Below are 21,200 nucleotides of genomic sequence, written 5' to 3'. Positions count from 1 at the left end.
CGAATAAGCTTGAAATAATGATCATGTATGATTGCAAAGTTGAGCACTCATTTGATATAAATTTATATATAATAGTAATTAAAATGTATTTCTTTATCCGTGTAAAAAAATCTTAAACGACAGTCGTTTTCATACTATTAGGTAAGAATTAAATTGCAAAATTTGATTGACATAACACAAAGGTTACAAAGAGAAGTTAGAAAAACAAACACATACTACTATGAAATTTAGAAGTTACACAAACTATCCCATTTTACAAGAAACCCTAAGAACCCAAAATTGCTTACTCCATAAAGCAATCAACTTGGATACTCTTAGGCAAAGAAGAACCATTAAACCCATTATCCCAATTTCTATCACCACCCCCCAAACAAAGTCTAAAAAGTATACCCTCCTTCCCTCCAAAGTTAACCGTTTCTAAACTCCTTTGAAAAATGTCTTTCAGCCATTTCTCAAACATTTTGTTAGTAAAAAAACAACACCCAACAAACATGTTTTCAATCACTTTCTCATCTACACTAAAATTCACCATCTTTTGTTTACCACAAACCTCTTCAAATGACCCTTTGATCTTAGACAGAAAAAACTCTGTCTTTTCTCTGTCTTTGTCTGAATCTGTGTTGAACTCAAACCTGTTCTCAATTGAATCAAGAAACCCTTTTGATTTCAATGGATCATTTTCAGTTTCTCTTGTTAAATCACTTGAATTAGGGCTATCTTCAAGTTCTTCTTGTTCTTCTTCATCAGCTTTCATGTTCAGATCAAGGGTGTTACTGTTAAAGCTTGATTGTCTTAAAAATTCTGTCTTTTTGCTTCCTTGTTCAGAAATCAACGACCCCTTTTGATTTTCTTCAATTCTAGGGTTCTTGGTTTTGGAAAACAAATCCAATTCAGGTTTTCTCTTTGGGCTAGAAAAATTAGGTTTAGTTTCGGTTATTTGCCACAGCAAATTCACAACAGTTTTGTTGTTGTTCTTCTCTTCAATGCTTGTGGTTCCACCATTTGTTAGTATGAATATAACTTGACCTAAATTCCACTCTTTTCCACTTAAAGTTTCAAACTTTCCTTTTTCATATCCATCTGAGAGAAATTTCATGAAATGGGTATCAGCAGAATCAACGTTTTCTATTAAAACCACAAGCTGTTGATGTGTTCTCAATGCTCCTAATAGCATTTCAGAAAATGGGGTTGTTAAAGTTTCCTTTTTTAGCATGTCCAAGTGAAGAACCAAATCAGCTGAGCCATAAACTGATTCTGATATGGCAAGTGCTAATCTTCTTTTGCCTATGAAATCATTGCCTTGTAGAAATAACCATGTAAATGTAGTTTCACTTTGTTTTGATAATTTGGTATTATCAATCAAGGCCTTTGCTATTGAAGGAACCGTTTCGGATTGCCATGGCACATTCTCTTCCAATAGTTTACAAACATGAGCTTGTTGCAGTTCTGTATCAGTTACATTTCCTACCTTTTCACTTGAATCACCACCATTTCCAAGTGCAAGAGTGATCTTTACTTCTTTAGCTTCCATGCTTTCGAAAGAATCAAAAGCTGGCTCTGGTACTTGCCTTTTATCGTTGAAGTTGAACTCAATGATGCACGATTGCTGGCGACGGAATCGAGGTGTGTGATTGGAGTTATTCGATATGGAACTTGATGAATTATTGAGATTTGAACAGTGATTGTTGTTGCTCCAATTCCAGTGGTTTTGATGCAGTTTGTTTTGGTGGAGACAATGGCATAGTCTATTCCATTTTCGTTTCAACTCGGTTAATCCATCCTGAAAATCGTTAAATTACTCATTCATAAGCCAATAGTACTAACATCGATGTGAATACTAGTTTACTATTCAATGATTTGTTACCTCTTTTTGTTCTTCTGTGCCATGAGACTGAAGCCAGAGAGGCAATGCTTTCTTCTGTTCAGGTTTGAGAAACCGAGCTTCTTTTTCATAGTTGGAAACACATTCTTCACAGCAATTAAGCTTATCCTCGTGCTCCTTATTACTGCTAAATGGCTTTGTTTCCATCATATGAGATGGATTCTGAGAGATGCTTATCCTTGAATCAAGAACACTGCAAATAAAGTTCAGAAATTCAACAAAATTAGCATCCAGAATCAGACAAAAATTTTCTTTATTTTCCTATAGATAAAGTGTAGCTATGTAATACCGACATCTCTGAAAAAAGACGTGTTTGTGCCTATGTCATTGTCGGACACTGACACGACATCGACACTTGTGATTACGTTCAATTTATTCATTTTTTCAAATAATTATCTATGTCACTGTCATGTCGTGTGGACTGTCATTGTTTTTGTCCGTGTTTCATAGAAGTGTAGTCTTTTTGTCTCTCCAACCCAAAATAATGAGTGCTTAATGTGTAAGAGGTTGGTTTGTTATATACTGACAAACTAAAGTGAGGCAGAAGGAAAGACTCTGCTTCATATTTTGCCTTACTACCAACCAACAATGCTTTTAGCATGTGTTCTGCCATAGCTCAGTACTAGACAACACTTTTATGTACTTATGTTTACCTTTCTTTCATGGTTGCATTTTATAAGTCATTATGAGAAATTTTATGCACTAAATCAAACAAATTAAGAACATCATTATGTTGTTAATAGATTGACAAAATCACAGTAGCGCTCTGTGGTTTTGCTGAACTCACTGTGAGTCCAAACATGCACTTAGTTTATGTTTGGATTAGCGATGAGTACTGCAGAACCACGGTACGTCACTATGATATCGAAAAACGGAATACACTTAGAGGTTAAGCAAAATCACCGTGCTACTTTGATTTTGTCAAACTTGCCTTAAATTCAAAGATGCACTTAGTAGTACTGTTATTGATTAAGCAAAAGATTACCTGGAAGAATGAAGGGTCAAGCCGAGTCCACTTGAAGTAGTCATCAACTCAGTTCTCTTCGGTGGAGAAAACAGAACCGAGTTAAACTCAGACGAACTGTACTTAGCATTCGTCGAAGCCATGAAATTGTTCTGTCTGAAACTTCCGAGGTTTATGTTTTCTCTATGATTCTCACTAGTAGAAGGTGAACAAGGAGACGAAAACACACCACCACCAGAACTATTGTAACACTTAAAAACAGAATTCGAAGGCGAAAAAGAATCCTCTAAATTGTTCTTAACAAGAGTACTAGAGAATCCAGCTTCTCTCATAACCCTACTAACACTAGGATCATCGAGAATCGATATAATAAGCTGTTCAAGCTCAACTTTCACGGTAAGAACGGTTTGCTGCTGCTGCTGCTCTATGGAGCCTCGTCTTTGATGAGCCTGTGCTCTTTTCAACGCCGCAATGAGAGCATTGGAAAGTGAAGGTTGAGAGTGAATCAATGGAGACGGTGTTGTCGGGAGCCGATTAAGAGCTACATTGAAACAAAGCTCGAGCGCTCTCGATTGAAGTGGATGATGATGCGAAGTTTGGTGATGATGAGGTTGATGAGATTTAAGACAAGCCCTTTTGAAAGAACTTAGTCTTAAGGTTAGTAAAGTGATTGCTACATGTAGAGGAGTGACCTGTGGATGGCCTCTCCTTCTAGCCAACACAAGAGAATGCTTCAAAACCGAAGCAGCCTCTGATGTGAGGGTCTGCTGCAATGCACAACCTCCTGAGCGCATCACTTGATATATACACACCCCCTTACACCTCCCTCTTTGTCTTAAGAAGCTGGTTTAATGGTTTCTCTCTTTTCTTCTATCACAGAAATTTGGAACTAACAGAAAGAGTTTCAAAGAGAGAGTGAAAGAGAGAGAGAGAGAATGTAGCAAGTAGGTTTTCTTCACTGCTTTCTTTATACTTGTTGTCACTCATTACTTTATCTTTTTTCTTTAATTCTCTTTTTGTTTTAGTTTAAAGAGGCAACTTTTTTGACTTCACATTACTTTAGTTAACCACTATTGAATATACTTAAGTAGTGAATTATTTATACTTAAACTATGTTATAGAAGTGATGTAAGATTATGGATGTTTGATATGAAGAGGTTCATGTTTATGTAAGCATGAAAAGCTGAGGATTGCAGTGATCTACAGCATTAACTGTCACCTGCATGATATGTTTCTCCATGTTCATCAGTATAATTTGATTTGTTGTAAGCAAGTAAAGGTGTATAAGAAATTAGAGAATATAACAATTAATGTGGACCCTGAAATCAAAGCTTTTTACTTAGATCGGATAGTTTCCCACCATTTTCCACATCATCATCTTTTGAATTGACAGACAAAGCCAGCATAAATTCAAAAAAAGTTATTAAAGAGGAAAAAAAAAGAAAGAAGCAAATGTGATACCTTATATTTTTTAAAGAAATAAAAAGAAAGTTGTGTTCCGCAAATACAATTTAGCACCCTTAGTGACTCTTCTGAGGTGGAACGAGAAAAATAAGGTGTCGGAAAAACGAGTTCTTGTGATATGGCGGGGAAAGCTTCATGCACGACTGAGTGGGGAGGACCTGCATGGTTAACATTGCAACACCTAAGTTAATGAAGTCAGAGAGATGTAGTTTGAGAGTGAGTGAGATAATACATGTAAATGGTGCGCGGTGGGGCTTATAAATGGTCGGCGGTTGAAATCGTTTCCGTCTAACCTGACGTGCAATGCAGGGAGTTGTCCGATCAGATCTAATGATGGACGATGTACTAGTAGTTAGGATCAAGTGTCCGACCTTTTGATAAGGTCCTACAGGTTCCTTCATTTGCTGAGTCGGTATTATGGGTTGGGCCTTCTTCAATAGGTCTTTGGCGGGACAAACTAGATTTTTAAACCCAATTTCACTTGGCGTGCTTGCTCGCTCCACATTATGGATTTGAGGGATTGGTCGAGTTAGCGTCATGGCCGACCCAATGCATTTTAAGGCCTAAGGCGAAATTAGTTAACAATATTTTAAAATAAAATTTAATTAAAATTAAATCAATATATGTTATATGTTATAATTTATTTTAATTTTTGTGTAGTGAAATTTTAGAATTTGTTTTAAACAAATTTAAAAAAATTATGGAACTTGATTGACTTCACAAAATTATGTAGTTGAGAAAAATTATTTTTAAAATGGCTTACTGTATGTACTTGAGAGAAGTTATGTAAGAAATGGTAAAAATGTGAAAATTATGGACAAGTAGAGTCAAACCCAAATATCATTGCCTATTGGACCACATTCTTAACCACTTGGCAACCATGTTCTATTGGACTTAATTGGAAACTCATGTTAATTATTTAAATTTAAAGGCCTATTTCTTATGATACTAGGCCTATTTTAAGAGCCCAAAATATGAGGCCTAAGGCGATGGCCTCACCTGCCTTGGGCTTGGACCGGCCAAAAAAATTATCGATTCAACCCATTTGGTGCACTAATTGTTGGTAACTATGATTAGTATTTTGAATCAAAGGGTTGAATAAAGTGCCAATATGATATGTAAGCATATTCACCATGTCATGGTTACTCTCATCCATTTGTTGCCTCACAGATAAGAGAGAATTAGTGGTTAGGAGGTGGCATATCTTGAGGTATATATCCTAACCCTCATTGTTGTTGTGCCATTCGACTAGGATTACTTAGGGCAGATCCTGACGCTAAATATGGATTGAAAGGGGATGTAATAGTCATTGAATTAACTGATTACATTGATGTGCTAGTTTGTAGGCTTGACATCATCGTAATTGGAATGCCATAAGGGTATTCTCTACCACCAAGGGGTAGGGTAATGTAAAGCTTGGGAGAAAAGAAGGTCTAGGGTCTCCTATCATAACTTGTGTGACCCTAGGAGTAGTTGGAATACTCGGTGAATATGGCGGGGAAATCGCCAATTTTGGTAATATCATCAAAACATGAATTTGGCTTCCCGCAAGAGCGGTTACTCCAATGGTTGTTGAAGTTCCTGCATTACCAATTGTCGACAAAACTGGTCGTTATTCTATGTTTGGAGCATTGTTTTGGGGAATGAGAGGATTTTTTAATGTTGGACGAGTCATTTCAGCAATAGTCTTACCACTCCCCAGATGCATAAACACTCAACAATTAAAGGCATTTCATGTATGAAGAACAAAATAAAGAAATAAAAGACACAACCGTTTTCTGCCAAAATTTGAATTTCTTGCACAAAAGGGTCTCACTGGGTGTCCCAATTTGTTTAATGGTATTTTTAGTAAATCAAATCACAAGTTTTAGTTCACTTAAGAGATTAAACTCGAAAAACTCCTAAGGATAATTTATGCAAAAAAGTATAACACAAAGTGTTTGTGTTTGAAAATTAAATGTTTGGATGGTAAGAATTTGGATAAAGACTATGATCGGAACTATGCAGAATTGTTTTGGAAGAATAAAGTAAATGAAAAGTATAATAAATATCATTAAGTAAATGATCAAATTTAAAAGATTTAAAGAAAGGACGCAGGTTCATACTATTGGTATAAGCCCTAGAGGCCAATACTTTTGATACTTGTATCGAATTATTTATTAATAATAAAATACTTTTTCTTTATTATGTTTGTTTAATAAAGTCTCTAGAATAGGTAGTCCGTTTAATGTATCAAGTATGACTTAATCATGAGATCCCGTTAAACATAAGGACACTATTCTTAAAGTATCCGTAGTCGAGCTTTATTGTGAAGTGGGATAACATTAAAGCATTAAGACTATTATGTATATAGACTGATGATCACATCTCATGGATCATGGATAAGGAGTTATCAAGTCTTAAACATAGGTATGGATATTATGAGTAATATTTATACTGGATTGATCCGCTATGAGAATACTACATATAATGTTATACAAAGTATCATAAGTTATTCTCATGGTGATAATGGTGTATACCACACTTCAACCTGAAACCACTATGGACCCAAGATGTAGAGTCGAGTGCTTTATTGCTGATCAAACATTATCTGTAACTGATGACCATAAAGACAGTTGATGGGTACTCCACGAAGCATGCTGAGGGACATGAGTGACCTAGATGGAATTTTCTCATCCTGTGTAACATGATAAATGTCTAAGGGCCAAATATTGAGATGGACAAGGATGACACGATCTATGTCTTGTGTTCAATATAGACATAAGGGAAAAAAGGATAATTATACACACAAGTATTATCACAAAAAGGGATTTGTCAGATCACATGACATTTTCGTGTCTTCGATAGTAGTGATGTGTTGCTAGATACCGCTCACTGTTTATTATGTTACACACATGATTTAATATAATTGCCAATGTCGTGAAAACCTACAGGTCACACACAAAAGGACGAATTGATGAGATATAGAGTAAATAAGGAACACCGTAAGATACTGTGCACTTAAGTGAACTGTAGAACATCGTAAGGTACAGTGCACTTAAGTATAATACAAAATTTGGCAAGGTACCACGCGCTTAAGTGATTTTTGGTATACCATAAGATATGGGCCACATACACTTAAGTGGGATTTTTAACTTGCAGCCCACACAAGTGGTTATATAAATATAACCCTTGTGCAGAAGCATTTTACTTGATGAAATTTCATTTCTCTCTCTCTCTCTCTCTCTCTCTCTCTCAAAGCCTTCATTCATAGAAACTAGCACTGAGACTGAAGGAATCCGTTCGTGTGGACTTAGTAGAGGCGTTGTCACCATTCAACGCTCGTGATCACTCCTTAGATTTGCATCAAAGGTTTCAATCGCCACAAGAGGCAACAATTTCTATCACTGATCATGCCCATTCGTAAGGATCACTAAAGGAAAAGTTTTAATCTCTGCTGCATTTTGGATCGCTATTTTCCTTCAGTGGTATCAGAGCCACTTACGAAACCATGCATCTGATAGTTGTTTATTTTATTTATTAATACGATTAAAAGACAAAATGAATTAACTAATAAACGAGTAATTAAATTTGGCATCATGTGTGTACGATTTGGATGATTGATGTTGACTATGCTTTAGAATTCGACGTTAGTATGGTGAAGCAGCGATACATCGATCGTCCATAGGTTACACAAATGAGATCGATCAATTTATATATATGATATAAGTAATTCTGATGCAAAATATGGTATATATGATATACTGTTTTTATTTCGTTCATTCAAACACTTAATGATTGTTATTCCTTTGAGCGATCAATGATCATTTGCTTCGGAATCCGATATTAGTATGGTGAAGTAATGACGTGTTGATCAATCATACTAAATTATCAATCGAGGTGTGCTTGATGATATGAAATTGCTGCATTGTGGTTCATGACGGTACAAGGGTTATGCTGTCAAAGAGTTATGCGATTAGGGTTGTGACTGCACAAGAGTTGTGCTTTAAAGTATCAAGTGTTGATGCAAAAAACGACGTCGATTTCAAATGAATTGTTCATTAAAATTTTGCGTCGGTGCGCTGCCCCTAACAACCCCGCAGGGGGCGCTGCCCCCTTGACCCCCGTCCGCTGAATTGTTAGCGGAACCACCAGCTAACTCTGCGTAATGTGATCAATCGCAGAAATTTAATTTGGTTTATTTAATTAACAGAATTTAAATTAATAATAATGATGTGTTTATTATTATTGTCTTGTGGTGATCAATTATGGCCTTAGTGTTCCTTTATTTTATTTTTGGGATTTTAAAATACGGCATGTGTGTCGTGCCTCTCTTTTAATCTCTTAATGTAACTTCTTTTCTCATCTCACTCCCTCGTATGTAAAACGGATTTATTTTATGTAATGTAATGTTATGAAGAAATAGAAGAATAAAATATCAAATGAGGACAACCTTGAAGATCTTGCTTGGAGAAGCTTAGATCGTTATTAAGTAAGCTTAGGTTCTCTCATTGGCTTGAGAGAACAATTGCACTAGGGGCTATAACTGTTTCATTTTGTATGTATGTTGATGCATGTGAATATATACTGATGCATGTGAGAGACGATTTATATGATAAATAAGTCAGTAAGATCAAAACAATTGCAAATTCCCTTAAATGGTAATGTGGATCTCGACTCACTAAAAAATCTTCCAATGGGATTTTCCGAATCGAATGGTGAAGGTCATTTGTTTTGAGTAAAATAGTGGGAGCATATTTATTTAAAAGCCTAATTGAATATATTATTTTAATGATACTTATATTTTCATATTTTTCATGTAGATTACCATGACAACAAACACCTCTAACAACATTTTACGATCAATCCTTGATAAGGAAAACTTGTCTGAGACAAATTTTCTGGATTGACACTGAAATCTGAGGATTATCCTCAAGCACGAGAAAAAGATGTATGTCTTGGAGGAACCTGTTCCTGAAGAGGAACCTCCTAGTTCTACACCTAAGACAGAAAAAGATACTTATAAGAAGCATGTCTATAATGCCAATGAAGTTGCTTGCCTCATGCTAGCTACCATGAACTTGGAGTTGCAAAAGCAACATGAGAATATGACAGAGTTCGATATGATCGGACACCTGAAGATGCTCTATCAAGAGAAGGCAAGGCATGAAAGGTTTGAAGTTTCGAAATCCCTTTTTCAAAGCAAGTTAGCTGAGGGAGCCCCTATAGGTCCCCATGTGCTCAAGATGAATGGGTGTATGGAGAACTTTGAGAGTTTGGGTTTTCCCCTCGGAAAGGAACTTGCGACTGATTTGATCTTGTAATCATTGCCAGAGAGATTTAGTCAATTTGTCCTTAATTTCAACATGAATGATATGGACAAAACTCTTCCTGAACTGCTAGGCATGTTAAGAACTGCTGAGCAGAATCTAAAGTCAAAAGGGAAGTCCATTATGATGATCAGAAATGAAAAGAAACAGAAAAAAGACCCACCAAGCAGGGTGGTAAATGGAAAGGCAAGGAAGTTTCCAACCCCAACCCACTACTCCTGCTTTGAAGCCTAGTGGAAGCATAGCAAAGGATGGCACTTGCTTCCATTGCGGTAAGACCGGACACTAGAAGAGAAACTGCCCAAAGTACTTGGAAGATAAGAACAATGGAGTAGAGACTTCAACTTCAGGTAATTTTGTTATTGAAATTAATCTATCTACTTATACATCATGGGTATTAGATACTGGATGAGGTTCTGACATTTGTACCAATGTGCAGGGGCTAAAAAAGAGTAGAGATTTGGAAAAAGGTGAAGTTGACCTACGAGTTGCCAATGGAGCAAAGGTTGCTGCTTTAGCCGTAGGAACTTATGTATTGACTTTACCTAGTGGTTTAATAATTCAGTTAGAGAATTGTTATTATGTATTTGCAATTAGTAAGAATATTATTTATGTTTCTTGTTTGGACAAGTTTGGTTTTTCATTCATAATAAAGAACAATTGTTGCTCAACTTATTTGAATGATATATTCTATGCTACAACACAAATGAACAATGTACTATATGTCCTTGATCTTGAAATGCCTATTTATAACATTAATAATAAAAGGATGAAACCTAATGAGTTAAATCCAACTTACCTTTGGCATTGTCGATTAGGCCACATAAATGAGAAACGCATTTCCAAACTCCATAAAGATGGACTCTTGGACTCTTTTGATTATGAATCATATGAGACATGCTGATCTTGTTTAATTGGAAAGATGACAAAGTCTCCAGTCACATAAAAAGGTGAAAGAGCTAATGATCTTTTGGCCCTCATACATACTGATGTATGTGGACCACTGAACATACCAACCAGAGGAGGTTTTCAGTACTTCATCACATTTACTAATGATTTCAGTAGATATGATTACGTGTATTTAATGAAACACAAATCAGAGTCTTTTGAAAAGTTCAAGGAATTCAAGAATGAAGTACAAAACCAACTAGGTAAGAATATTAAAACTCTTCGATCAGATCGAGATGGTGAATATTTAAAACTATAGTTTAATGACCATCTGAAAGAGTGTGGGATTCTATCCCAACTTACTCCTCCTGGAACACCCTAATGGAACAGTGTATCTGAGAGAAGAAATCAAACCTTGTTAGACATGGTCCGATCCATGATGAGTCACGCCGATCTTCCAAACTCCTTTTGGGGACATGCACTATTGACAGCAGCTTACACACTTTACTGTGTTCCATCCAAAAAGTTTGAGAAGACACCATATGAGATATGGAGGGTAAGAAACCACATATGTCTTACATGAAAATTTGGGGTTGCGAAGTTTATGTGAAACGACAAATTTCAACTAAGCTTGAGCCCAAATCTGACAAATGCTTATCTGTGGGGTATCTTAAAGAAACAAAAGGGTATTGCTTCTATAATCCTTTTAAAGGCAAAGTGTTTGTCGCTCGAACTAGAGTTTTCCTAGAAACAAATTTTATTTCCAAAGGAATCAGTGGGAGGAAAGTAGAGCTTGAAGAAATTCAAGAATCACAAAGCATTGATACACCTATCGAGGAATTAGAGCAGGAAACACAAGTAGCTGTGGAAGAGCAACCTGATCAAGTAAAACAAGACCATCGTAGGTCAAGCAGGATACGTCACCTACCTAAGAGATATGGATATATCATAACTGATCAAGGTGATGTGTTACTCATGGATCAAGATGAGCTTATAACCTATAAAGAGGACATAACTGGTCCTGAGCCTGAGAAGTGGCTAGAAGCCATGGAATCTGAAATGGATTCCATGTACACAAACCAAGTTTCGACCTTGGTAGAGCCTCCTATAGGAGTTAACCCTATAGGATGCCAGTGGGTCTTCAAAAAGAAGACTGACATGGATGGTAAGGTACATACCTATAAGGAAAGATTGGTTACAAAAGGATATAAACAAATTCACGGGGTTTACTATGATGAAACCTTTTCACCAGTTGCAATGGTTAAATCTGTTCGGATTTTACTTGCTATTACTGCATATCATGATTATGAAATATGGCAGATGGATGTCAAAACTGCTTTTCTTAATGGGGATCTTCTTGAGGATGTGTACATGGCACAACCTGAAGGATTTGACATACCAGAAGAATCCCAAAAGATATGCAAGTTACAGAGATCAATCTATGGATTGAAGCAAGCTTCCAGAAGCTGGAATCTTAGTTTTGATGAAATAGTAAAACAATATGGATTTATCAAGAATGAAGATGAGCCTTGTGTCTACAAGAAGGTTAGTGGGAGCATGATCGTCTTCCTGGTATTATATGTAGATGACATATTACTCATTGGAAACGATGTCCCTACCCTGCAACAAGTAAAAACTTGGTTGGGGAAATTCTTTTCTATGAAGGACCTAGGTGAAGCAACATATATATTAGGAATTAGGATCTATAGAGATAGATCATAAAAATTGATTGGCCTAAGTCAGAGTACATACATAGACAAAGTGATGAGACACTTTAATATGTATGATTCCAAGAAAGGATTCATACCTATGCAACATGGCCTGTGTCTATCAAAAACACAATCCCCTTCAACTAAGGAACAAAGGAATCACATGAATAAGATTCCATATGCATCTCCAATAGGATCTATCATGTATGCCATGTTATGTACTCGACCAAATGTCTCATATGCTTTAAGTGCAACGAGTAGGTACAAATCTGATCCCGATAATACTCATTGGGTAGCTGTCAATAATATCCTTAAGTATTTGAGAAGGACTAAGGACTCATTCTTGATATATGAAGGTCATGAAGAGCTTGTTGTAATTGGATACACCGATGCTAGCTTCCAGACAGATAAGGATGACTTTAGATCACAATCTGGTTATGTGTTCTACTTAAACGGTGGCGCTGTTAGCTGGAAAAGTTTATAACAAGATATAGTCGTTGATTCTACATCCGAGGCTGAGTATATTGCTGCCTCAAGTGCAACAAAGGAAGCTGTTTGGATCAAAAAGTTCATTAGTGAACTTGGCATAGTTCCTAGCATTGTGGATCTCATTGATCTCTATTGTGATAACAATGGTGCTATCGCACAAGCTAAGGAGCCTAGATCTCACCAACTATCCAAACACATACTTATGTGTTATCACCTCATTTGAGAGATAATAGATAGAGAATATGTAAAAATATGCAGAGTACCAACACTTGACAATATTGCTGATCCACTGACAAAGCCTCTTGTGCAGCAGAATCATGATGGCCATACTAGATCTATGGGTATTAGGGGTATTCCTGATTGGCTCTAGTGCTAGTGGGAGATTTTTGGTGTAATCCCTAGAGGAGAATACTTTTGGTACTTGTATTGAATTATTTATTAATAATAAAAGACTTTTTCTTTATTATATTTGTTTAATAAAGTTCCTAGAATAGTTAGTCCGTTTAATGTATCAAGTGTGACTTAATCATGAGATCCCATTAAACATAAGAACACTATTCTTAAAGTATCCGTAGTCGAGATTTGTTGTGAAGTGGGATAACATTAAAGCATTAAGACTATTATGTATATAGGCTGATGATCACATCACATGGATCATGGATAAGGAGTTATCAAGTCTTAAACATGTGTATGAATATTAGGAGTAATATTTATACTGGATTGACCCGCTAAGAGAATACTACATAAAATGTTATGCAAAATGTCATAAGTTATTCTCATGGTGATAGTGGTGTATACCACACTTCGACCTGAAACCATTATGGACCCTAGATGTAGAGTCGAGTGCTTTATTGTTGATCAAACATTATCCGTAACTAGATGACCATAAAGACAGTTGATGGGTACTCCACGAAGCATGCTGAGGGACATGAGTGACCTAGATGAAATTTTCCCATCCTGCGTAATAGGATAACACGATCTATGTCTCGTGTTCAATATAGACATAAGGGCAAAAAGGGTAATTCTACATACAAGTATTATCACAAAAAGGGATTTGTCAGATCACATGACATTTTCGTGTCTTGGGTAACAGTGATGTGTTGCTAGATACCGCTCATTGTTTATTATGTTAAATACGTGATTTAATATAATTTTTAATGTCACGAAAACCTATAGGGTCACACAAAATAGGACGAATTGATGAGAGATAGAGTAAATAAGGAACACCGTAAGGTACGACACACTTAAGTGAATTGTAGAACATCGTAAGATACGACGAACTTAAGTAGAATACAAAATATGGTAAGGTACCATGCGCTTAAGTGATTTTCGGTATACCATAAGATATGTGCCCCATACACTTAAGTGGGCTTTTTAGCTTGCAGTCCACACAAGTTGTTCTATAAATAGAACCCTTGTGCAGAAGCATTTCACTTGATGAAATTTCGTCTCTCTCTTTCTCTCTCTCTCTCAAAGCCTTCATTCGTAGCAGCTAGCACTGAGACTGAAGGAATTCGTTCGTGTGGACTGAGTAGAGGCATTGTCACCATTCAACACTCATGATCACTCCTTAGATATGCATCAAAGGTTTCAATCGCCACTAGAGGTAATGGTTTCTATCACCGATCATGCCCATTTGTAAGGATCACTAAAAGAAATTTTTTAATCTCCACTGCATTTTGGATCGTAGTTTTCCTTCACATACATCTTCTCATAAACTGTTTCTCTCAGTGACTTGGATACTTTAGTTCTATAGAGAGTAAATGAAAATTGCAACTATGTTTACATGAATGAACTCACCTTATATACTACTTTAATGTTAACCATTAATAACAATAATCTTCACAGAAATTGACATGTACTCCCTTACATGGGTTTCAACCTCCTAGTCTGCTTCCACATGTCTTTAATGTTTGACTTGCTGCAAACCACCACTCACACTAATAACAACCTTTAAGTATCCTAACTGTCTCTGTCGAGAATCTCCAGTCGACTCCTATAGTGTTGTCAAAGAATCCCTAGTTCAACTGACTTCTGGATTAAAAAAATACTTTAAGTCTCTGACATCTGGTGGATGCGTCAAACCCGATGTTAGATGATAGACCTAGATATAGAGGAGGAGGGAGGGGGGGGGGGGGGGGGTGAATGGATTACAAGTTTAAAAAATTTAAACCAAAATTGGTTTTGAAAAAGTTTATAGCGTGGAAGCAAGATTAAAAAAATTTCCAGATCAAAAATCGTCTAACCGAACCTACTGTCAAAAAGCTTAGATATGCGTAGAGGTATCAATGAAGTGATAATAATCCATAAATAAATTAACAACAACTAATCACAACTAGTTGGATACAATAGAATAGGAAAAGTCTATCTCTAATGGACAAAACATACAAAAAATTAAGTCAAGTAATTTGTCGAACACTTAGTGTGTGATCAACAATTTTTGGAACTTTATGTAGTGTTTGTTGTTCTTAGAAATCCAATCACAACCAAATGGTTTGTGATCTATACGCATTCCTTCAATTCGAATTAAGATATTATAATAAATCTTACTTTGCAAAATGTGTGTATACAAGAGATGAAAAAAATCAAACTCTACAAACCCTAAGTTTGATGTTGACTCTACCACTTCCAAAACCCTTGATCAAAGTTTGATCAAGTAACTAACAATACTGTTTCAATTAACCTATTCTTGCTACTTCCTTTAAAAGCACTCCTTGTCCCAAGGCTTTCATTCGGTTGAATGAAACTCAAGATTCGCCAACACGATCCACCGTCTCATGCTACTCCCTTGCAAGGCAACCCTTGTCCCAAGGCTTTCACTCGATCGGATCCGAATTGCACAATCTTGTCCAAGACCTTTAAACCTTAAGAGATCTTGAAGGAAAACCTCAACTCGGTTTTCTAATTTGAATCCCTCAAAGTTTTCAACCCAATATTCTCGGTACAATAAACCTAATTAGATGTTATCAACCCTAATATAGATGGCACCAAATCAAAAATTGATTATGTGTAGTTTGATTGTGTGTATGCATAGATGGAGTTGAAGATGATGAGAATGATTTGAAATCCTAGATTCATGTAGGTTTTACTCACTCTAGAAACCTTGCTATAGAAAGATGCATGTATGTAGTATTTATATGCATGAGTGATTTAAGGAAAGGAGGAGTGCAAAAGGAATTGAAAAGAATGCAAAAATTCAAGATTTTAGGTCTATAGGTCGACCTATACGATCCATGTGTCGACCTATACAAGTCATGTGTCGATCTGTTTGAAGCATAGATCGACCTGTAAAGGTCATGTGCTCCCTATAGGTCGACCTGACAAGGCGGCGCATGGAACAAAGCCTACATGCTTTAATAAAGCAGTATGGGTGTCAACCTATACACTATAGGTGTTGACCTGTAGTTTAAAAAGCTCTCCTATAGGTCGACCTATAATCGTATGTATCGACCTATAATGAGTATTTTTCACCTAAAACCAAAATTTTCATGCACAACATAATATCTTGATGCACAAATCTCTTCCAGCCCATTTCCAACAATGTTGACATGCTTCTTAAAGCAAGAGTACTAAAATGCATAGCTAGACTTGGATGATACCTTCCAATTTACATAAACGCTATTTCATAGTTTTTATATCATACAAAACATATCTAAACAAAAAGTTTTACTAACAACCGACGCTTCTACACCATATCTCCATGTCGAAGTGTTGATTCGTGCAAACCTTTTTGAGATTCTTGACATGTTTTGAAGAGAGAGTGATCCTAATCTTGTGGACCTGTTTCTGAGATTCCTCAAGACTAGGTTTCATAGGTTTCTAGATTACCTAATTCGCCTATTTAGTCGAAGTCATCAACATGTCGAGACTACATCTTTGTTGTGTTATACTTAGAAATATCATACCTTTATATCAAACTTTTATGCCGAAATACTAAACCAAAATTTTCAGGCTAACATGCGGTTCCATTGAGGGTCAGAAACAACAGTTTACACTTAACTGAACCCCAAACATGATGATAATCAAGAATAGTATCCATATGTTCGATGTGCTCGTCTAGATATCCCATTGTAGCAACTTTCTAGCTTCGTGGTTTTTTCGAGGAACTTTGGTATTCGACTGTCGAGGATATGCCTAGAGAGAGGATTCCTTCTTCGATAAGGAACTTGTATCTCTTCATCGGGTATGTGTTCCTCCTAAGAATGTTATGGTGGCAATTGGTGATGATGACGTGCTTTATGAGGAGTATGGCTACTGCCTCTTTCCATATAATCACGTGGAAGAGATCGACGTGTCTTTGTGATTGTCATGTGATGCTGCTTCGCACATAGAGTGATCTTTATAAGGAGGGTATTGTAGGACCCTTTGAATCCAGAGGAATCGTTCGCCCAAAAAATAGAAGTTTTGTTGATGTGCCAAGTTGGAGACATTGTTGAGCAGTTCGTTCGCTCCTTGCATGCCTATGCTGGCTTTGAGTTGATAGATGCTTTGGGGCATCTCTTGTCTAAAGATCAGTGGTTGCAGTGGAGGTGGTATGAAGGTTTGAACTTGTAGAAACTGTTGATAAAATTGAAAAACCGGAAGAACCTAGAATGTGCTCTGGCCGATAGTTGGAGAAATTGGATTCTGAGGAGTTGGAACATATGAAGTAGTTACTATGACTCGATTGGCTTCTAATGTTGGAGGAGGTGGAGCTTCTCTCGCGAGATCATAAGCGTTAACCTACGTTTCGTTGGGCGGATAGTTGAGTGAACTTAGATGTTTCCATGATTTGCGTAAATCACCCAAAGGCTAGAGTAAAAATATCGGTTGAAGCTGATGAGTGATGAAGACACTGTCTTTTTCACATGATTTCGAGGGAAACAATAGTCGTTTCTTATACGATGCCAATATTCCGTGGTGGAACGAGAAAATTGAGGTTCTAGGAGAATGAACTCTTTTGGTACAACGACAAGGGCTTCAGGCATGACAATGAAGAAGACATGTAAGGTTAGTATTTCAACGTTCAAATTAGCAAAATCAGAGAGATATAAGTTGAGAGCGAGAGTGAGATAATACATGTAAATAATGTGTGGTAGAACTTCTATATGACAGACAATTTAAACTGCTCTCATCTAATCAAATCTAATGGTAAACGAAGTCCTAGCAGATGAGTCACTAGCAGTTAGGTGTCCAACCTTTTAACAAGATTCTACTTCTTTCTCTATTTGTTGAGTCAATATTCTAGATTGGATTTTTCAATTAAATTTTCTTCCTTCAACTTTTAGCCAGACCCGAAATTGGTACATTTTATGAGCGACTATTTTTTTTTTTTTGTCATTTGTAAGAATATGCAGAATATTGAACAGGACCACTTAGTGTATAAGTTCAAGGCAATCCTCGTAGAGAAACAGTATTATAATATATTCTCTAAAAAGCAAAGTTGTGTCTGCTATGATCTAAAGCATTATTGGTTCTTTTTCAGCATAACCTTTTGTCTTAATCTATAATCATCTTTAGCTGTTCAAACCATAACTTTTGTATTGCCATATAAAGGAACCTAAACATCTTCACAGTTATTCTGTTTAGTCCAACTTTTTTGATGTTTTTGGACACCACAAAAATATGGTGTTTCACTAAAGTTTAATTGTGAGCTTTTAGTAATATACTTTTCACTTAATTTTATTTTGGCAAATTGCGTCATTAATTCTTTAACTTCATTGTATAATTGTATTGAGAATTAAAAAATAACTTTTGTATAAAAATTCTTCTATTTTGTTCTCTCACAAAATAAAGCCCACTTCATCAAATTTAATACTAAGATCTCATTTCCACTTTTAACATCTTAAATATATAACTAATCTCATTTATATTTAACACTTCCGCCCTTTTTTGAGTAACCTATCCACACTAGAATTTTAATATTTAAATGATCCGTATTAACATTTTAATCAACCAGACAACAATCAAAAAGTTTAATAGATCATTAAAGATAACGTGGTTGTAAATGACATGATTATATCTTAATTAATTAAGAGATTTAAATTATTCAGTAAATAGGATTTAAATTATATTTGAAATTAACACAGAAAATAATACAATATTATTTCTCTCTTTTCTTGGATTTTTTTTTAAAATAATCATTTTTTTCAAAAATAATATAAAATAATCACAATTTCAAATTATTTACCAGTATAATCATTTAAAAAATAAAAATAAATCAATGTGTCATTTGTTATGGCGCATGTGTTGATGAATTTGTACTCATGCGCCATTGCAATTGGCGCATGCATGTAAAATATAAGAGACATATGCATGTAAAATGTAGGAGCATGCGCGCGCCACTGCAATTGGCGCATGCATGTGACTACTCTTTATTTTTTTACATGCATGCGTCAATTGTAGTGGCACATGCTCCTACATTTTACATGCATGCGTCAATTACAGTGGCGCATGCTCCTACATTTTACATGCATGCGTCAATTGCATTGGCGTATGCTCTTATATTTGACATGCATGCGCCAATTGTAATGACGCATGCTCTCACAAATATGGTTAGTTTGGTAAATAAATTGAAAACATGATTATTTTGATATATAATTTTAAAAAATTGATTATTTAAAAAAAATCGCTCTTTTCTCTCTCCTTAGTTTCCACAATTCTATTATATTGCTTTTTATTAATTTTATAATAAGGAATCAACACTAAACTCTACCAAATTAAAAAAAAAAACAAAAATTTAAATCCTAATTATAAGAGATAATATAAATTCATTATCTTTTTATATTGATTTTTATTATCCGTGATATTATATCTTATTAAATTATTAATAATCTTTGAAGGATTTCAAAACAATAAATTTATTATTTAGTTTTTGAAGAACTTATAAATTTTTCTGAAGAATAACAAAATTATAATTTATTACATGAATAAATTTTAAAACATCTCTAAAAAATAGTAAATAATATTTTGTTATATAATTTTTAAGAACTTATCAAATATCCTTGAAAAATAGCAAAATTGTTGGATTGTAATTCCTTGTATCAAAGCAGGTTGCTCGACAGAGCAAAGAAGTGTCGAACCACCTAATGTGTTAATTTGTGTTAGTATCGAAGTGTCGAAGCATGTTGCTTCACACAAAATTTTGACTTAGGCCTATTTTAATAGTGTTAGCTATTTTGGGCTTTTATAGTTTTTGGTTTTGACTTGAGGTCCAAGTTAACCTAAACCTATAAATAGAGGGGGTAACCCTTATTTTTGTAATGGAGTGAATAAAGTATTCATAACATTGTATTCACAGTATTTTACAATTGCAAAGTGAATAAGAAGTTTTCCACAATTTGTGGACAGAGAGAAACTCTGCAGAATTTTATTACTCTTCTCCTTCATCGTTCTTTACACTCTTTCTTTCTCCATTGTTCTTTTCTTTTCATTATTATTGTGGGGGTAATAACAATCTTGTTCATCAATATTGATTGAAATTCTCCATAGGTTTTGGGGGATTTCCAACATCTGGTATCAGAGCTCCAGTTTAATCGATTCGTGGGAAGAAAATCACCATGGCAACGAATCATCCAAACATGCATTTTCCAGCAAATCTTCCGATTCTCAAGAACAACAATTATGAGAATTGGTGCAAGCAGATAAAGATTGTGTTATATTATCAAGATCTTTGTGATCTTGTGAAGGAAGGAGTAACAACGCTTGCAGAAGTCGCGACAGATCAATAAAAGGTTGCACATAAAGAATTGAAGAAGAAAGATTATAAAGCTCTCTTTATAATCCATCAATGTGTTGATGCAAATAACTTTGAAAAGGTTAGTGATGCAGAGTCAGCGAAAGAAGCATGGGAAATTCTGGAGAAGTCGGTTGGAGGCGTGGAGAAGGTGAAAGAGGTGAGGTTACAAACTCACAAAAGAATGTATGAATTACTTCAGATGGAAGACAATGAAAGCATAACTGATTTCTTCACCAAGGTTACGAAACTGGTGAATCAAATCAAGGTATGTGGAGAAGTGTTGACATCAAGATATGTTGTTGGAAAGATCTTGAGGTCGTTGGCTCCAAAGTTCGACCACATGGTAGTAGCCATAGAAGAGTCGAAAGATTTGTCAAAATTGACAAAGGAAGAGCTTCAAGGGACGCTGAATCTCATGAACAAAGAATGGCTGAAAGAGCTGCAGGAAAGTCGAAGAGTGATATGGCTTTGTAGGCTCAATCAGTAAAAGAAAGAAAAGGCAAAGGAAGTCGGAGTGACAACAAAGGCAGAGGAGGTTACAACAATTCGACTAGTCGAAATCAGCAAGAAGGAAACTGGTCGAATCATAGAAAACCCTGGAACCAATGCAACCAAAGAGGTGGTGTTGCAAGTAGAGGAAGATGTGGTGGTCAAAATCCAGACAAGAGTCACATTCAGTGTTACAATTGTCAAAGGTATGGTCATTATTTTAGTGATTGTCCAGAAAAGTAGAAGAATCAAGAAACTTATGCAAAGCTGGCGAAACAAGAAGAAGAAG

At 35.7% G+C, this 21,200-nt stretch overlaps 1 protein-coding gene across 1 annotated transcript; it reads right to left on the bottom strand.

The window, feature by feature from the left end:
- Positions 1 to 200: 200 nt before the first annotated feature.
- LOC127138591 (protein SMAX1-LIKE 4) lies at positions 201 to 3,803 on the bottom strand. Its single transcript, XM_051065071.1, has 3 exons — positions 2,868 to 3,803; positions 1,865 to 2,075; positions 201 to 1,780 (listed from the first exon to the last, which is right to left on the bottom strand). The coding sequence occupies exons 1-3, from the start codon at positions 3,638 to 3,640 to the stop codon at positions 284 to 286; spliced, it is 2,481 nt and encodes an 826-aa protein (XP_050921028.1). The 5' UTR covers positions 3,641 to 3,803; the 3' UTR covers positions 201 to 283.
- Between the last annotated feature and the right edge of the window lie 17,397 nt (positions 3,804 to 21,200).

This window comes from Lathyrus oleraceus, chromosome 4 (genome assembly GCF_024323335.1).
Source record: "Lathyrus oleraceus cultivar Zhongwan6 chromosome 4, CAAS_Psat_ZW6_1.0, whole genome shotgun sequence".
Taxonomy (NCBI): Eukaryota; Viridiplantae; Streptophyta; class Magnoliopsida; order Fabales; family Fabaceae; genus Lathyrus; species Lathyrus oleraceus.
This window is presented reverse-complemented; position numbering and strand designations above follow the sequence as displayed.

Bases quoted from the DNA above. Each gene is read 5' to 3' on its own strand.
- LOC127138591 (XM_051065071.1), bottom strand. From the start codon at position 3,640: ATGCGCTCAGGAGGTTGTGCATTGCAGCAGACCCTCACATCAGAGGCT. The intron at 2,076-2,867 runs GTAATCTTTTGC...CTTTATTTGCAG, and splicing joins TTGACCCTTCATTCTTCCAG to TGTTCTTGATTCAAGGATAA. The intron at 1,781-1,864 runs GTAACAAATCAT...AACGATTTTCAG, and splicing joins GCACAGAAGAACAAAAAGAG to GATGGATTAACCGAGTTGAA.